Source organism: Ambystoma mexicanum, chromosome 5p (assembly GCF_040938575.1).
Source record: "Ambystoma mexicanum isolate Mex_15411 chromosome 5p, UKY_AmexF1_1, whole genome shotgun sequence".
Lineage (NCBI taxonomy): Eukaryota > Metazoa > Chordata > Amphibia > Caudata > Ambystomatidae > Ambystoma > Ambystoma mexicanum.
This window is the reverse complement of record NC_090930.1, coordinates 77,628,616-77,645,705: the sequence shown is the minus strand read 5'-3', so window position 1 is coordinate 77,645,705 and position 17,090 is coordinate 77,628,616. Positions and strand designations below refer to the sequence as shown.

General features: G+C 48.0%; 1 protein-coding gene across 3 annotated transcripts in view; it reads right to left on the bottom strand.

The window, feature by feature from the left end:
* Positions 1-17,090, bottom strand: part of LOC138480749 (tumor necrosis factor ligand superfamily member 13B-like) — a 105,606-nt gene that overhangs the window by 66,423 nt on the left and 22,093 nt on the right. For 2 of the 3 annotated variants that reach the window (XM_069612485.1, XM_069612487.1), the window contains exon 2: positions 8,619-8,736. In XM_069612485.1, the coding sequence (XP_069468586.1) occupies positions 8,619-8,736 (118 nt within the window). The remainder of the gene's footprint in view (positions 1-8,618; positions 8,737-17,090) is intronic. The other variant, XM_069612486.1, reaches the window with a different exon arrangement.

The following is a 17,090-nucleotide window of genomic DNA, read 5'->3' as shown; positions in this document are numbered from 1 at the left end:
GATACCTGACGCACAGGTTCCTTGTGGTCGAATTTATGCACTTACGGAAACCGAAAATCTCCCCTTGAAGTCCTATCTGGATCAATGCCTGGCTAATGGGTTTATCCACCCGTCAAAGTCACCGGCAGCCTCTTGCTTATTCTTCGTACCCAAGAAGGAAGGAGATTTGAGGACTTGCATCGATTACCGCTCACTCAATCAAATCACAGTAAAAAAACGCTATCCTTTGCCCCTTATCCCGGAACTGTTGGACGAAGTCAAGTATGCCCGAATCTACACCAAACTAGACCTCAGAGGAGCATACCACCTTGTACGTGTTAAGAAAGGGGATGAATGGAAAACTGCATTTCGCACCAAGGATTACCTGTACGAATATCAGGTAATGCCTTTCGGGCTGTGCAATGTGTGTTGGTCACATACATTCTCACCACCAGTATTTATTAGGTGCCAGACATACCATCACAGTAATCACAGATCACCAAAACCTTCAATACCTAAAGTCAGCAAAAGTCCAATCGTCAAGACAGTTGCGGTGGGCTCTATTCTTCGCAGAATACGATTACGTAATAACATACCGACCGGAAGTTCGGAATGGGAAGGCTGATGCCTTGTCTCATATGGGTGTTGAAGAGAAAACGAACAGTACCCTGGATTCTGTTGCCATAATCCCAATTGATAAACTACTGGGACTCACCACCACATTGACTCTGAGTGAACTTCAAGATAAGATTCGAACCTTAATGAACTCCGAGATCTTGCAGAAATGGAATTCCCAAAATGAACATCACACAGTTCTGGATGGATTACCCTACTTCAGGGAACGACTATATCTACCAAGTAAAGAGCTGCAAGAATTGGTCATGTCTGGTTATCACGATTCACTGATCAAATGCCATCCTGGAATTGCTAAGACTCTAACCAAGGTTAAACAGAATTATTGGTGGCCAATATGGCGTAAGGACATTGCTCGATTTGTTCTATCCTGTGGGATATGTGCACAGAATAAATCCCAAAAGCAGAAACCAGCTGGCCTCCTACAACCACTGGATATTCCACCGGCTCCCTGGAATACTCTTTCTCTTGATTTTATTACGGACTTACCTCCCTGTCAAGGTTTTAATACCATTCTGGTAGTTGTAGACCTGTTCTCTAACATGGCACATTTCATTCCATTCAAAGGACTTCCTAACGCTACCGGTCAGGCAAAAGCATTTCTTGAACAGATTACAAAACTGCATGGTTTCCCCTCAGTCCTAATCTCAGATCGTGGAAGCAAATTTGTATCCAACTTCTGGAGGAAATGTTGGACCATGGCACAAATCGTTGTTCGATTATCCACTGGCCATCACCCCCAAACGGATGGACAAAAAGAAAGAACAAACCAGACATTAGAACAGTATCTACGTTGCATGCTGCATCAAGTGGAAAAGAATAGGAAAGACTTGTTATGGATAGCGGAATACGCATACAATAACTCCATACACACCAGCACGGGACAAAGCCCGTTCTACACAATATACGGAAGACATCCACGCACCTCTGAACTAGACTCCCCCATGACCTTGGAAATGCCAGCGGTAAAGACTCTACACACAAGCATAACCCAAGCCTTCAAAAGGGCAAATGAACATGTACTGCAAGCCAAAGACAGACAAAAACAATTTGCGGACCGGCATCGAAAGAAAGCTCCTGATTACCAAGTTGGAGACGAAGTCTGGTTGGCATCAAAACATGTGCCCATAAAAGGTACCCGGACCTTACGTCCAAGATATCTAGGACCCTATACCATCGAATCGGTGATAAATCCGGTGGCCGTCAAGTTAGCCTTACCACCAAGCATGCAAATTCATCCGGTGTTCCATGTGTCACTTGTAAAACTTGTACAACCAGGAACCCGAGTCTTAACACCACCAAAGCCTGTGCTAGTTGATGGAGAGCCTGAATTTGAAGTTAAAAACATCCTGGATTCGAAACGTACCAGATCTAAGCTATACTATTTAGTGGACTGGAAAGGGTACGGGCCTCAAGACAGAACTTGGGAACCAAGTGAACATATTCACGCACCACGTCTGATTAAGAGGTTTCACCTGGATGACCCCACCAAATCCGGACCGGACAGGAAGGATACCATGAGAGAGGCCTTGGGGGGGGCGTGCTGTCATGATCACTGTGAGGGGGCACAAGTTGGGCCACAGGCAGGCTCCCACCAGAACCCTGAGGGCCTTAAATCCACTGCAAAAGTGCTCCTGGAGCCGGTCCTGGCACCTTTGGCACCAAGCTCATATGCAGGAAGGAAGGGCTGTTCAACCTAGGTCCCATGTATGTACATGAGCCTTTAAATCTAACATGGAAGCACCCACCCAGTCTAGTTCTAAGAACCAAGCCATGCGGTCTAGTGTTTTGGGTGTGGCAGGCCTGGAACTACTTTCCCTGGTACTACTTTACCTGGGCTATTTAAACCACACCCTGACTACAGAACACGCTTCGAGTTATTCTGCAACCCGCAGCGTGACGCTCACCGTGACCGGCTCCTGGTCTTCAGCATCTTCCTGTAATCCTGCAAGAACAAGTTTATTCTGTTTTACCTGAGAAAACACCATCCAGCACTCAGCATCTCAACTGTGCTGCAATCTGTGGAAACCGAGAGAAGAAGAAACATCACTCACCTGTGAATACTAGCTTAAGGACTTCCGGCGAACCGCTACCACAGCTGCTGTTCGAACATTGCGACCTGCAATAACGAGAAAGGGAAAAACATTATTAGAACGCGCGCTTCTAAAACATCGAATTTCATCAGTCTTACCTGAATTCCAACACGCTACGCCACACTTCCATCCAAAGCACCACAGCAACATCTGCAAAGGAAAAGAGACATATTCAGGTTCACTTTCAATATTAAACAACTGCACAGCGGTGTACTTACCTTAATGGATTCTGGGGGCCTGTTTTTCTTCGCGCTCTCATCCACTCGCAGCACCACAGCGGCCTGTGAGGAGAAGAAGAAGAAAACACAGGTTAGCTTCAAAAGACAATAAAGGCGCTGCGCTTCGTGCTTTCTCTTACCTAGAAAACGTGCCTCTCCATCCGGCACGCCAGCATCAAGACCTTCGCACCTGAAAAGAAGGAGATAAAGACATTAACGAATTCCCACCATAAACAGAACAAAGACTCACAATTAACAAACCTACCTGCCTACCAGCAGATTCAGGGTCACAGCAGGCCTGGGCCCAAGGAAGGCGTACTGCACCCGTGAAGCAACTCGAGCAGCTCGCCAACAAACGTCAAGCGCCCCTGCACAAGAAATGCAGGACGGATAGCTCACCCTACAAATAACTAAGATTAATTATTCAGCACTGGGCAACTACGCATCCAGGGTTCCAGACCTCAGAGCCTTCCAGACGCCCCCAGGGATAAAAGGTGAGCGCAACACTGTTGTTGACAGTCTTCTTCAGGCTGAACTCTCTGGCTGTCACTATAAGCTGTTGTTGACAGTCTTCTTCAGGCCGAACTCTCTGGCTGTCACTATAAGCTGTTGTTGACAGTCTTCTTCAGGCTGAACTCTCTGGCTGTCAATATAAGCTGTTGTTGACAGTCTTCTTCAGGCTGAACTCTCTGGCTGTGACTATAAGCTGTTAACAGTCTTCGGAAGGATGAACTCTCAGTATGGGGGTGTCCAAGTGAGCCCTCAAATATAATTTTCTTTGTGTTGGGATTAGGTTTGACTTTAAAACGTTGACATAGAAGCTGAGCTCTTCAAATACCTATATTGTTTTTTGTGCTTGCGAGAAAGTGGGTGCTCTGACAATCCACTTGACCTGATAGTATTAGACTGACACCAGTGGCGAAAGCAGCTTTTGGTGGTGGGGAGGGCAGATAATAGGACACCAGAAGATTGCTGGGGGGCGCGGTGGGCACCAGGGGAGCCAGGTGAGTGGCCACCATTCCTGCCCCCCCATGCCCCGGGCTCCGCCACTGACTGACACCATGCTCCTGCAGAGAATTACAGCCCTTGTTACTAGGCATTTCATGAATACCTGCACAGCTGAAAGTAACAGGAACTGGAGCACCTTCAACTGGAAAAAACGTAGGTACCTCCTGTGTGACTGATGCGTTGGCATGTCGTAGGCAGCCTCTAAATCGATAGTTGCAATGAAGTCATTCCAGCTGAGGCACTGGAATGCCCTTTGCCAAGTGGTCATCTGGAAAAAGGGAATACTTCCTGAGGGATTTGTTGGGACCGCTGACTCTCTTTGAGATATTTCTTGAGTACCAAGAAAGATCTCGAGTTAAATCTCAGGCCTGGATGGTTATCTGCCATTTCATCTATTGCCCTTTTTTCAGTAGGGTCTCCACCTCCCAACTCTGCTGCTGTAGGGCTTTAGGAGTAAAATACTTGTTGGCTAACTTCATGATGTACTGAAGAAGCTTATTTGTAGTCTGTTATTATTTTCTTCTCCGCTGGTGGAAAGCGGCACACCATGCCTTCAAATGGGATACTGAATTTGGTCGTATGGCCAGAGAGAGAGTCAGAAATTCCTGGATAACTTAAGACATGCTTTGACCTCTCCTCTTGTTGTGTTCTTCATGTTGTGTAGTGAAACTGGGCTTGTTGAAATCTGGGGCATGACAAAGAAGCCAGCGATGGACTGTCCTATCTCTGTGGCGGTAAGATGAGCAGGAGGGCCCTGACCCTCAGAGCTTATATGCTCAAAACAAACGGAAAGGATGTCAGGCACACAGCAATTTGACTGCACAAGTGCTATTCACCATCAAACTGCATTGTGAAAATGTTTGCTTAGACCACGCGTCTAAAACAGGGTTGTTTCATCCAACCTTAGTGGCTCAAGTTGTATAAATCCTGTATCAGTGATTCTAAAACCACATTGATCACATGATTAGATCTAATGTTGCCTTTCTGGGTGATTCTTCTAGCTGTGTACTATCTATTCACAAGGAGGTTATCAATGAGAGGTGGTCATTTTTCAATGTCCTTTCCAGGGCTGATATAGGAGGGTCTTTATTGCCTCCTCTGGGGCTTGCATGTTGAATCGGATGGATGCATTGTGAATCATCTGTTAAAATGCAGCGCTACTGCTGGAAGATGAATCCAAGGAAACAGGAAGCTTCTTTTCATGCTTTTCTATAACATGCTTCAGCCTAATAGTCCACTTGGTCATGCAGAATTTACTCCTCTTCAGAGGCAAAAGAGTCATCTCCCACATAGACTTCTTGCACACCCATTAGGGTAACCACATTACCTTCTGCCTGCTCGCACATCACCTAGTGACAGAGGTCTCTCCCTGAGACTATAACTAGAGGAAGATGAGTCCCTTTGTGAGGAACTGCTCCGCTCGAATCTTGCTTTGCCAGTGGGATGCAGGACATGATGCGACTTAGCTGTGCTCCCGAGAGGATTCTTCTTCCAAATCTTTAAAGGCAGGCCTGGCCCATTGTGGTGCCACTTCTGATACAATTACGTTCTTTCTATATGCCTTAGGCCTTTCATATTGGGACAAAACCCTTTATCAGGATTGTAACATTACGGGTGCCAATGTGGAGGGTTCTTTCTTCTCTTCTTAGGAAACTTCATTCCAAGCCATAAAATAAGCAGTGCTGAATAGCAATTTGCTATGCAATTCTGTAGATTGGCTAATTAAACTGACACTTGTGTGGCACAGCTTGCTATTTCAATTACCCTCTTCATTGAAAGCATAGCTCACCCTGCCTTCCTCTCTTGAGGGGCAGAGACCTAACGATCTCTTCCACTCTTAAAAGTGCCAAAGTCCAAAAAAGGTATCAATCAACACCATGGATGGTGGCTCCAAGTACTAATGGTGATAAAAAAAAATGTTCATAGACATAGATGGCTGGAATGATGTTCTTGGGTCTAACTGGCTCGGAGTTGAGGGCCATTGGCAGCCCTGCCCTCCTCTGAAAATGGTATTTAATGCTATATTGAAAACCATATCAATGACAGGCAAGGGTCATCTTGTCCACCTGAAGTTGACAATTACCATGTCTGCCACAATACCATACTACGTACTTAGTCTCAGGCTATGACTTTCCTTTAACATGACTTTCCTTTAACATTGTGAATGTTTTGATTTAGGAAACATCTCAAATTCTCCTTGCAGACCAAACGAGGAGTCGAGCATGTAGGTCATACAATATACGGGACACTTCCCTGTGAAAAACCGACTGGACCCACCTGCACAGAGCCCTGCACTGAAAACCTGTTTTCAGAGCCTTTTTGTTATATCTATTTATTTAATTGTGTCCCTTCATGAAACAAACCTTTACATTTTACAGACACTCATCTCACTAATGTCTTACTTCAGCAGTACACACAAATGCTGTATTGTTGATCATTTTCGTTCTTGGGTACAAATAACCTCTGGTGACATTAAAAATATTAGTTCAAAATTGCTAATCAAATATGTTTGTTTGCTAATCACAAAAGGTTTAGTTAGCAAACTATGCTAATCAATTTTTTAAAACTAATTTATGCCTTGCATCCGACCCCTAGGAAAGCCACTTACGTCTTCTGATTCTACACACTCTTCTAGCACGATTTGCCTAGAAATCCCAGGAATGTGAGATGTGAGATACGGTTGACAGAAGAAGTTGCTCCATAAGTGGAGATTCCTCCAATCTATGGGTTCTATCTGAAACCGGCATTTCTCTGAAGTCGATGAAGAGCTCTCTGTGGCTTTTGTCGTTGACAGTTATTTAATTGTTTCCTGAGTCTTTTTCCCCCCCATCACCTCTATACATATCAACAAGACAGGGAGCCCAATGTTGACAATGACTTGACTTCAATGCCACTGTGGTTATTGTTGGTCCCTTGGCCGTACAGAGTGTTCCTTCTGTTGGTTAAGCTTTGTCCATTTATGGATGTTTGGAGGAGGATTTTCTCATTGACACTCATTAGCCAAGAAACACAGAAATTAACGGGGCAGTGTTTGCTTGATACCTTCATAGAGGTGCCGTTGATTGGTCAGTTTTTTCCTCTGATAATTGATATTTTGGTGGACAATGGATGAGTGGGTCCTGTTGAAGGGGTGTCTTTGGTGTCCTTAGGTACCAAAGACACTAGAACTATCTCGACCACCTTTCTATGACTTTTCCTTACCCGGCTTCTTTTGAAGTTTACTTGTAGGGTCCAGCATGTCTTGGTCTTCTTTCCTTATGGTGCCATTTGTTCAGATTGGGTACATTATCTAGAGAGGTTGGAATACACCCTACTAGAATTTCAACAGAGGCTTGGACCATTCTCACAAATTCATCGCCTATGGAAACTACTAACCCCTCACTTACATTTACGAAGAAGGCTGCCGAGATGATTCTTTACTGTTTGTTTCAAATCCTCTGCAGTATGATCTTGATGAAGATGATAAATGCATTCTTTATGGAGGGTCTATCCAATAATTCTTCTACTTGTCACAACAACCCTACAGATGACCTCTAGAGGGAGGGGGCATTCAGGTTAGCCACCACATTGGGGTCACATGGACCAAAAAGAGGTGGATTCTTTGCAAAGGTTTTACTTTATGGATATTTCTATTATGATGGCAACCGGGTATACCTAGCATGACAAAAGGAAATTAGTCTAAGGCGATGCTACTCTGAAATATCCAATGCTTGAGAACCAGCCATATGCAATTTCTTCTCTATATGTCATTCTATGCTTGCATTTTTATCAGGTACATTTCAACTAAAGTTTCTTTTGTTCGTACATTGTTAAATATCTTTTTTAAATAACATCTAAATACATCTAATTCTTCATAATGTTTAGTTCTGAACATCCTCTCTATGGGGGGGACAATAGACTCCCAACAACTACCTTGACCCCACCAGAAAGCCTCCCTTTCCCCTTCTTTTCTACTTACACAGCACAGCACATTATAGCAGGAAACATGATTAACCTACATTACAGTGAACATACTGACTTGCCCTCCTCTAATCCCTTTTCCTCCACTCACAACTTTCCTGTGTCCTATGTCTCCCACTACCTGAGTTGCTCTTTGTTCTTAATTCTTCTGCCACTCAACCAGCTCCTTGATCCATGTATGTGTATCTATTGTTTCTAGTGCAAGTAATCTGGGCCTCATTACAGGCTGCTGGTAAAGTGCAGTAAATCCCTTCCTACCACTCTTCCTCATCGCTGAGTTCTTATTTTCAGGGAAAAGTGGTGGAACCAGCACCACCACTTTGTTGGAAGTATTACAACCACTGGTACGAGCCATGGGCAAAATTACTGTCCATGGTAATGCCTCCAAGACTCCTGTTGAGCCCTAAGGATGCCAACAATTGGGATTCACAACACCGTTATCCACTACTAGTCTGGTGGTAAATCTGCCAGATGGAGTGGTGGTAACGGTAAACAGGTTTGGTGGTATTTATGTCAGAAATACAGACAATTTGTAATGGGGCCCTGCATATTCGAACACTGATAATGCACAGTAATTAGGTGTAAACATATGCAGCAGATGATAAATGATTACATTGTATTTAGTAAAAGCTGTGCTGTGGAAGGATTGTATACTCAAGATTCCTCAGACTCTTACTGTTCAGCCTTCACTAATATTTGAGACAAAGTTTAACAGCTTATTTCTTACTTGTGAAGTTCCCGGTGTCACGTCTGGTCCTCGCGTGGCTCCTGCCTCCATGAAGAGGTGCTTGGAAACTCTGATTATATAGAAAAGAGTTTATCATCAGGAGATCAGGTCCAACCTGCTGAGAGAGAGAAGACAAGTTTAGGCTCTTATCAAGCCACTGCAGCAAGCAACCATGTTGTCATGAAAAATAATACAACTAATACCAACATTAACTGAAATGGTGAATTACTGTCACTTCTTCAGATTAAGTGTTTTTAACACAGACATTGGCAGACTTTTTTTTTACAGAAATCTAGTAATTTGTAGATTCATATCCATCAAGTGGGGCCAGTCTGGATTCCTCCTCCACTTGGCCGCAGAAACACCTGTTCCAAGTTAGGATGGAGATCCCATGCCACAGCACTGGCCATAGTACCCAAAGACAATGGGCAGCTTAAGATCAAATAGATGGTGCAGATCACCTGATTCCCAGCTAGGATGGAGATCCCATGACCCAGCACTGGCCGCCATAGTACCCAAAGACAAAGGGCAATTTCTGATCAAATAGATGGTGCAGATCACCTGATTCCCAGCTAGGATGGGGATCCCAAGATCCAGCACTGGCCGCCATAGAACCCAAAGACAATGGCCAATTTCTGATCAAATAGATGTTGCAGATCACCTGATTCCCAGCTAAAATGGAGCTCCTATTCCCCAGCACTGGCCACCATACTAAACAAAGATGATGGGCAGTTTATGATCAAATAGATGGTGAGGATCACCTGATTCCCAGCTAGGAGGGAGATCCCATTCCCCAGCACTGGCCACCATAGTATCCAAAGACAAAGGCCAATTTCTGATCAAATAGATGGTGAGGATCACTTGATTCCCAGATAGGATGGAGCTCCCATTCCCCAGCACTGGCCGCCATAGTACCCGAAGACGATGGGGAGCTCCTGATCAAATAGATAGTGCAGTTCACCTGATTCCGAGCTAGGATGGAGATCCTATGCACCAGGACTGACTGCATAGTACCCAAACACGATGGGCAGCTTCTGATCAAATAGATGGTGAGGATCACCTGACTCCCAGCTAGGGGGGAGATCCCATTCCCCAGGACTGACTGCATAGTACCCAAACACGATGGGTAGTTTCTAATCAAATAGATGGTGCAGATCACCTGATTCCCGGGTAGGATGGAGATCCCATTCCCCACACTGGCTGCCATAGTACCTGCAGACGATGGACAACTTCTGATCAAATAGATGGTGAGGATCACCTGATTCCCAGCTAGGAGGGAGATTCCATGCCCCAGCACTGGCCACCATAGTACCCGAAGACGATGGGCAGTTTATGATCAAATAGATGGTGAGGATCACCTGATTCCCAGCTAGGAGGGAGATCCCATGCCCCAGCACTGGCTGCCATTGTACCCGAAGACGATGGGGAGCTTCTGATCAAATAGATGGTGCAGATCACCTGATTCCCAGCTAGGATGGAGATCCCATGATCCAGCACTGGCTGCCATAGTACCCGGAGACGATGGGCAGCTCCTGATCAAATAGATTGTGCGGATCACCTGACTCTCAGCTAGGATGGAGATCCCATTCCCCAGGACTGACTGCATAGTACCCAAACACGATGGGTAGCTTCTAATCAAATAGATGGTGCAGATCACCTGATTCCTAGGTAAGATGGAGATCCCATTCCCCAGCACTGGCCGCCATAGTACCTGCAGATGATGGACAACGTCTGATCAAATAGATGGTGCAGATCACCTGATTCCCAGCTAGGATGGAGATTCCATGCCCCAGCACTGGCCACCATAGTACCCGAAGACGATGGGCAGTTTATGATCAAATAGATGGTGCGGATCACCTGATACCCAGCTAGGAGGGGGATCCCAAGCCTCAGCACTGACCACCATAGTAACCAAAGACAATGGCCAATTTCTGATCAAATAGATGGTGCAGATCACCTGATTCCCAGCTAGGATGGAGATGCCATGCCCCGCACTGGCTGCCATCGTACCCAAAGACGATGGGCAGCTTCTGATCAAATGGATGGTGAGGATCACCTGATTCCCAGCTAGGAGGGAGATCCCATGCTCCGCACTGGCTGCCATAGTACCCAAAGACGATGGGCAGCTTCTGATCAAATAGATGGTGCAGATCACTTGATTCCCAGCTAGGATGGAGATCCCATGACCCAGCACTGGCTGCCATAGTACCCAAAGACGATGGGCAGCTTCTGGTCAAATGGGTGGTGAGGATCACCTGATTCCCAGCTAGGCGGGAGATCCCATGCCCCGCACTGGCTGCCATAGTACCCAAAGACGATGGGCAGCTTCTGATCAAATAGATGGTGCAGATCACTTGATTCACAGCTAGGATGGAGATCCCATTCCCCAGCACTGGCCATCCCAATTGTCCAAAGAAGACAGGCAGATCATAATCAAATGTTAGGCCTCAAGCACCTGATTCTCAGCTAGGATCAAAATCTAGTGCTCCAGAAATGGATTATCCAAAGAAGCTGCTCCAGATCAGATAGATGGTGCAACAGACAGGATTGCCACCATTAACCCAGACCCTGCATGGGGGCTGGCCTCACTTTTATTTCATCGTTTCACTGTAGTCCATACTCCGAGCAGGGAGTGTGTTGTGTCAGCTTACGAAAAGCCCTCCATGAGCATCCCAAATGCTCAATGGATCCCAACCAATCCAATATCATGTTCTAACACGAATGGAGAATTTGTGAAAGCGACATGTAGTGATTCCCTTCAAAGCCCATAATGTAATGACAACAAATAAAATATGCTCCAGTCTCACTGATTTGTATAGTTATATGTTCAGTTTCCTTCTCATTTTAAGATGCGGACGTAAAGATTGGCATAGATTGCAGCATTGCTAGGTCTGTAAAGAGTTGGATAGTTGAGGGTCATGTATAACAGACTGGTGCCTGACTTGCCGCCTGGTAGTGTAATCTATGTGTGAACACTGTTATGTTATGTTATTTTGCATTTATATAGCGCCTTATGTACCATTGGTATAGTCTCAAGGCGCTGGTAGGTTGAACACCCTCGGGAACCGAAGTTCAAGTCAGTAGAGAGAGTAGAGAGAGTCAAAGGTGCGTGTGAGCACCGTATATGTGTGCAGCTAGTGTGGCATTCGTGTAATAGCTGCTTCTTAGTGTTAGGTGTGGTGGTTGAGAGATGAAGAGTATGTGTTTGTTCTGGCAGGTTTTATTCAGACCGATTCTGGCTGCGTTAGGCCTGGGGAGAACGCCTGGCTGGAGGGTGTGTAACCAGCAGTGTTTAGTTAGAGTGATGGGGAGTATGAGGCGGATGTTGGTATGAGAACAGCTATAGCAAATGGTGTCATAGTATCTCTGTGTTCTAGTTGAGTGGTGGTGTAAAGAAGAGAGTAAGCGTGGTGATGTGATATGATGGGTTACATGCTCTTTCAAAAGTTCTAAGCACTCCAAACCATTCCATGTATGTCGCGTAATTCTATGCGCTCCAATCTGTTCCATACATTCCAATCTGCTTCATGCACTCCAATCCGTTCCACTGGAGTGAGTGAACCATGGTACATAGTCCGTATCATGTATTAGTGAAGAGAATATAACTTCAATTGATTCTTGTAGGAATATTTAGTCATGGGCCCTCATTACGACCCTGGCGGAAAGCGACTGACCGGAGCGCCACAGCGTAAATAGCGTTTCCGCCATTGCACGAAGGAGCAAAGTGCGGCCCATTCCGACCCATCGGGCACGAGCACCACGGCATGGCGGAAGTGCAAAGTCCGCGATGGCGGAAATGACCCCAAAACGGCCCACACCGCCGCCGTACGGCGCCCTAGGTGCAATACCGCCACCCCTCTAAGCGGTCACCGCAGTGTGCGCCTACCGGAAAGTACGGTGGCCGGAAATATACGGAAACGGAAGTTAAAACATGGGCCCGGAACGGGAAACATCCCGGCGTACACCTATAAATACACTGAAACCACACAACCACTAAAATCACTACCCTGAAACACACCCCAACCCGTCAACCACCCTAGCGAAACCAAGAAAAATGGGAAAAGTAGCGAAGAAAGCGTGCGACCGCAAGCGGCAGGTCCACTTCTCCCGTGAGGAACTCACCGTGCTAACAGAGACCCTCCAGGAGAATGCTGCCGTCGTCTTCTCCACGCAAATGACCAGAACGGCACTTGCAAACAAGAAGGCCATATGGGCTCTGGTGGCACAGCGGGTAAGTGCGGTGGGGACCGCACCCCGCACCCCACAGCAATGCCGCAAGCGATGGGACGACCTGCGGATACGCGTCCGCAGCATACTCTCTGCCAACCGCAACATTGCCACAGCCACCGGGGGAGGTCCTGAATCACCCATCAAGTTGACCCCCTGGGAAGAAATCTGTGCCTCCACCATCGGAATGGAGAGCATAGAGGGAGTCGGAGGGATGGAGAAAGGAGTGCAGACATCCGAAGATTCAGGTAGGTGGGCCAGATAAAACAATGCCAAATCCACACAGTCCATCCATGTGAAGTACCATGCGTCCACATAGTGCAACAGAAACACATGTCCAGGAGAACGTCCACACACATCGGCCTGCAAGCGCACGTTAAAACCCACAATAAATACATAAATAATTAAAAACCCCTAATACACGCACTACACGTGCAGCAGGCACACCCTAACTGCAGGCTGCCAGACAACTGCACCCTCACTCCACACACAAATCAAAGCACCTCCAAGGCCCCGACCCAAATCACCCTCAGGTACCACCACAATGCATGTGATACAATGCCATTCCAATTCCCACAGACCCATCAATAACCCTCGCCCTCCTTTACTCCACCACAGGGTCCGATCCAAACGACGAGCTACAGGACACCCCTACCAGCACACCTGCAAAGAGGGCCAAGACCAACGGCCAGAGACCCTCCACCTCAGCTGCACGCATCAAGACACGGCAGCAGCACAAATCAGGTGGCAGCACAGAGGAGGGAACATCAACAGGCACCCCAGCAGCCAGCATGCCCACAACACCACCACCACAGGTCCCCCCAATGGATGCCACAGAAGGCACTGCCTCTGGTGGCAGCAGCACCATAGGTGACACCCCATTGATGGCAGCATGCTCGGACACAGAAAACGGGGATGCCGAAGTCAGATCCATCCATGACCTGTCCCAATCCCCCTGTCTGTTCCATCCCATACAACATGAGGATACCACGCAGGGGCACCCACCAGACGACGACTGGCCATCCCCCAAAAGCCCTGTGGCAAGGCAACATGAGGACAACAGCCCCTCTGTGACACCCCCGCAAATGGCCATGGCCCAGCAGAGGCAACAGTCCCTCGACCAGTTGATCGAACAACAGCAGCAACTGGCCACACTCCTCAAGGACCATGCCGATGAATGTGGGGGCACTAAGGCAGACATAGAAACATCAACTGAGACACTTAGGGCAGAAATGGAGAGAGGTACAGAGACGCTAAGGGCACAAATTGAGAGAAGCACCGAGAGCCTGAGGGGGGAACTGCATGCGACGTCCAAAGACGTATGTGCCGAACTTGCCGCAGTGCGCCGTGTGCTCACTGAGCTCTCGCAAACCCTTAGGGACATGCATGGACGTGAGCAGGCAGACACATCATCCGTTGCAAGTTCCGTCCAGGGCAGCCCCCAACGTAGATCTGGGAGGAACCTGCGCTCCACAGGCAGGGGTGCCCCTGATACCCGCAGAGGGGGCATGCAATAGCGACAGCCCACTTACAATGAGCATCTTTGGACACTGGTGTTCGGGGGGGAGGTAGGAGGGTGGAGGGGGTGTGTTGGGCTCACTTGGGTGGCGGGTCGATAGGGTGTTCAACATGATATCACATATGCCATAAAAAGTGCACGATCAACCAATGAGAAGTGTGGACATTGATCTTTGTGTACTAGGCCATCATAGGCGTACAGTCCATATTGTGCATGTCCCAGACACACGCAGTGCCACGAGTCCCATGTCCATGTATCAGCCACCAGGCGTGAGTGCTAGAAGCATACATCAATGAGATGCTGACGAATGTCACGGGCCTCCGGTGCCTCGCAGACTCCATGAGGTGCTGCCACATCCCCACCCTCATCATGACCATCATCAGGTGCTTGCAGTTCTGCGTCAGGGGGCATGGGCACATTTCTACGTACGCACATGTTGTGGAGCATGACACATGCCATCACCATCTTTGCAACCTTCTCATGGCGGTACAGGAGTGCCCCGCCAGACCTGCTGAGGCAGCGGAAACGGGTCTTCAGTAGGCCGAATGCCTGTTCAATGACTACACGGGTACGTGAGTGGGCATGGTTGTAGTCCTCCTCATGCTGGTCCCGTGGGTTCCGGACTGGTGTGAGGAGCCATCTCTTCAGTGGATATCCAGCATCACCTGTATGTGGACGAGAAACGTATGATGTGGAATGCCATTGATACGTACGCACACCCCCCCCCCCTTCCTGGCAAGTCAATGCCAATTCACATACCCCACATCATCATGCATGTAATGAGACTCACCGAGTAGCCAGGATCTGTTCCCTGCGTGTCGCTCCATGTAGCGTGGTATTGTAGAGTTCCTCAAGACCATCGAATCATGGGTTGATCCAGGGAATCGGGCACAACAATGTGTAATGATCCTGTTGGAGTCACACACCATCTGTACATTCAGGGAATGAAATTGTTTTCGGTTGCGGTACTGGGCCTCCATGGCATGTGGGACGACCAATTCAACATGGGTGCAGTCGATGGCACCAATGCAACCCGGTATGCCGGCAAGTGCATGGAATCCCACTTTTGTGTTGGTTATTTCCTGCTCCGAGCGTGGTAGAGAGATGTAGTCGTCTGCGTGCTTCAGGAGGGCATCGAGCACTTGCAATAGTGTCCGTGAGAACAGTGGCTGAGAAATGCCATGCAACTGTCCGACTGTGTGCTGGTAGGTGCCTGTGGCCAGGAAGTGGAGTACAGACACCACCTTCAGTAGGGGTGGGATGGCGGTTGGGCTATCTATCATGCTGACAAGGTCAGCCTGTGTCATGTCCACAATGGCGGTTATGGTGTCCCGGTCCAGACGGTAGAGGGTGTGGATCTGCTCATCAGTGAGGTTGAACGGATGTGCTCGGAGGCGTGGGATTGCGGGCTGCCTGCGTGGTGGTAGTGGCTGTGCTGGCAGCCCTTGCTGGCCCTGCCTTGGCCTCCTCCTCCTCCTGCGTCTCCTCCGTGCGGCTGGTTGTAGTTGGTGTTCGTCTTCTTCTTGGAGTCGGAGCGCTTGCAGTGCTATCAGGTCCCCCAGGGCCAACATCGCGAGTCCTGCCGGTAGCATTTCGGTGTGGTTGTGGGAGGAGACTGGCTGTGCAATTTATGTGTTTTCAGGCTGTATGGCCTCCACCTGTGGTGATTGATTCCACCTGTGCAAACTGCTCTCCCCTTTGGCCGAGCACGTCCCGCGCACAACGCTGCAATTCGGGGATTTGTATCTTGGTATTGCAATCATGTATTTGTACCCGATGGCCGTGTAAGATTGGTTGATATGTTCATTCTGCTGTGGTCCCATTGTTTCACATACTATCTGTGCAGTCGCGAACTGACTTGTGAGGGGTCAGTGGAACGTAGTACTCGAGTAACGGTGGACCCTCATGCATCACTGCACCGAGGTTCAACGACGGGCGGGGCGTCCCATTCGTGGGTGAAGGCAGTTGCCATTTTCACACACAGCCGCACTCGATGGAATAATTAGTGATTTCAAACGGCCACAGATGCCTTTTCGACGTGATGTTGCAAATGAGGAATTCGAGGGGCGGCGCTTTCGGTTTCCAGCTAGCGGCGAGGAGATGCCCACAGGTCTGACTGCAAATGTAACGTTCTATTGTTCTATGTCCTTGAGACAGGGCCCATGGCGAGGGAGCAATGATTGATATGAATAGTTTGGGATGCGCAATAGCTACGTGGGCGATGAGGCCGTCCGTTCCCAAAAACATGTTACTTCACAACACTGGAATTACGGGCTGGGGCACTGTGGATTTAGCAGGCTGCATAACGCACGGACTCAATGGATGTTTCTAATGTTATGTGAGTAATTATTCAGGCATTTTGATCCCGGGATGAGGGAATGATGGATGGATGCATGGGCAGGTGATTTGATACAGAGTTTGCCATGTACAGGGCTTCTTGGGATCTATCCGCCTCCCCTACGCTATGTGATGCAGGGCTGCCATTGTGGGACCATCGTCCATCTGGCCTTGTTGAGCCCTCCCTGTCTCGAGGCGCCCTCAGACACTTGTGTCCATGCACGTTAACATTCCCATCTGATGGAATCTGTTTTGACAGACGCATGCACAGGTACACTCGTTTGTGATGGTGTTTGCACCTCGATATAGATGGTTATGAGTCGCAAGTGGTTTTGGGGTGGTGATGATCCTTTTGGTTGGGCTAGCATGCATATGGCTGTGGATTTCGT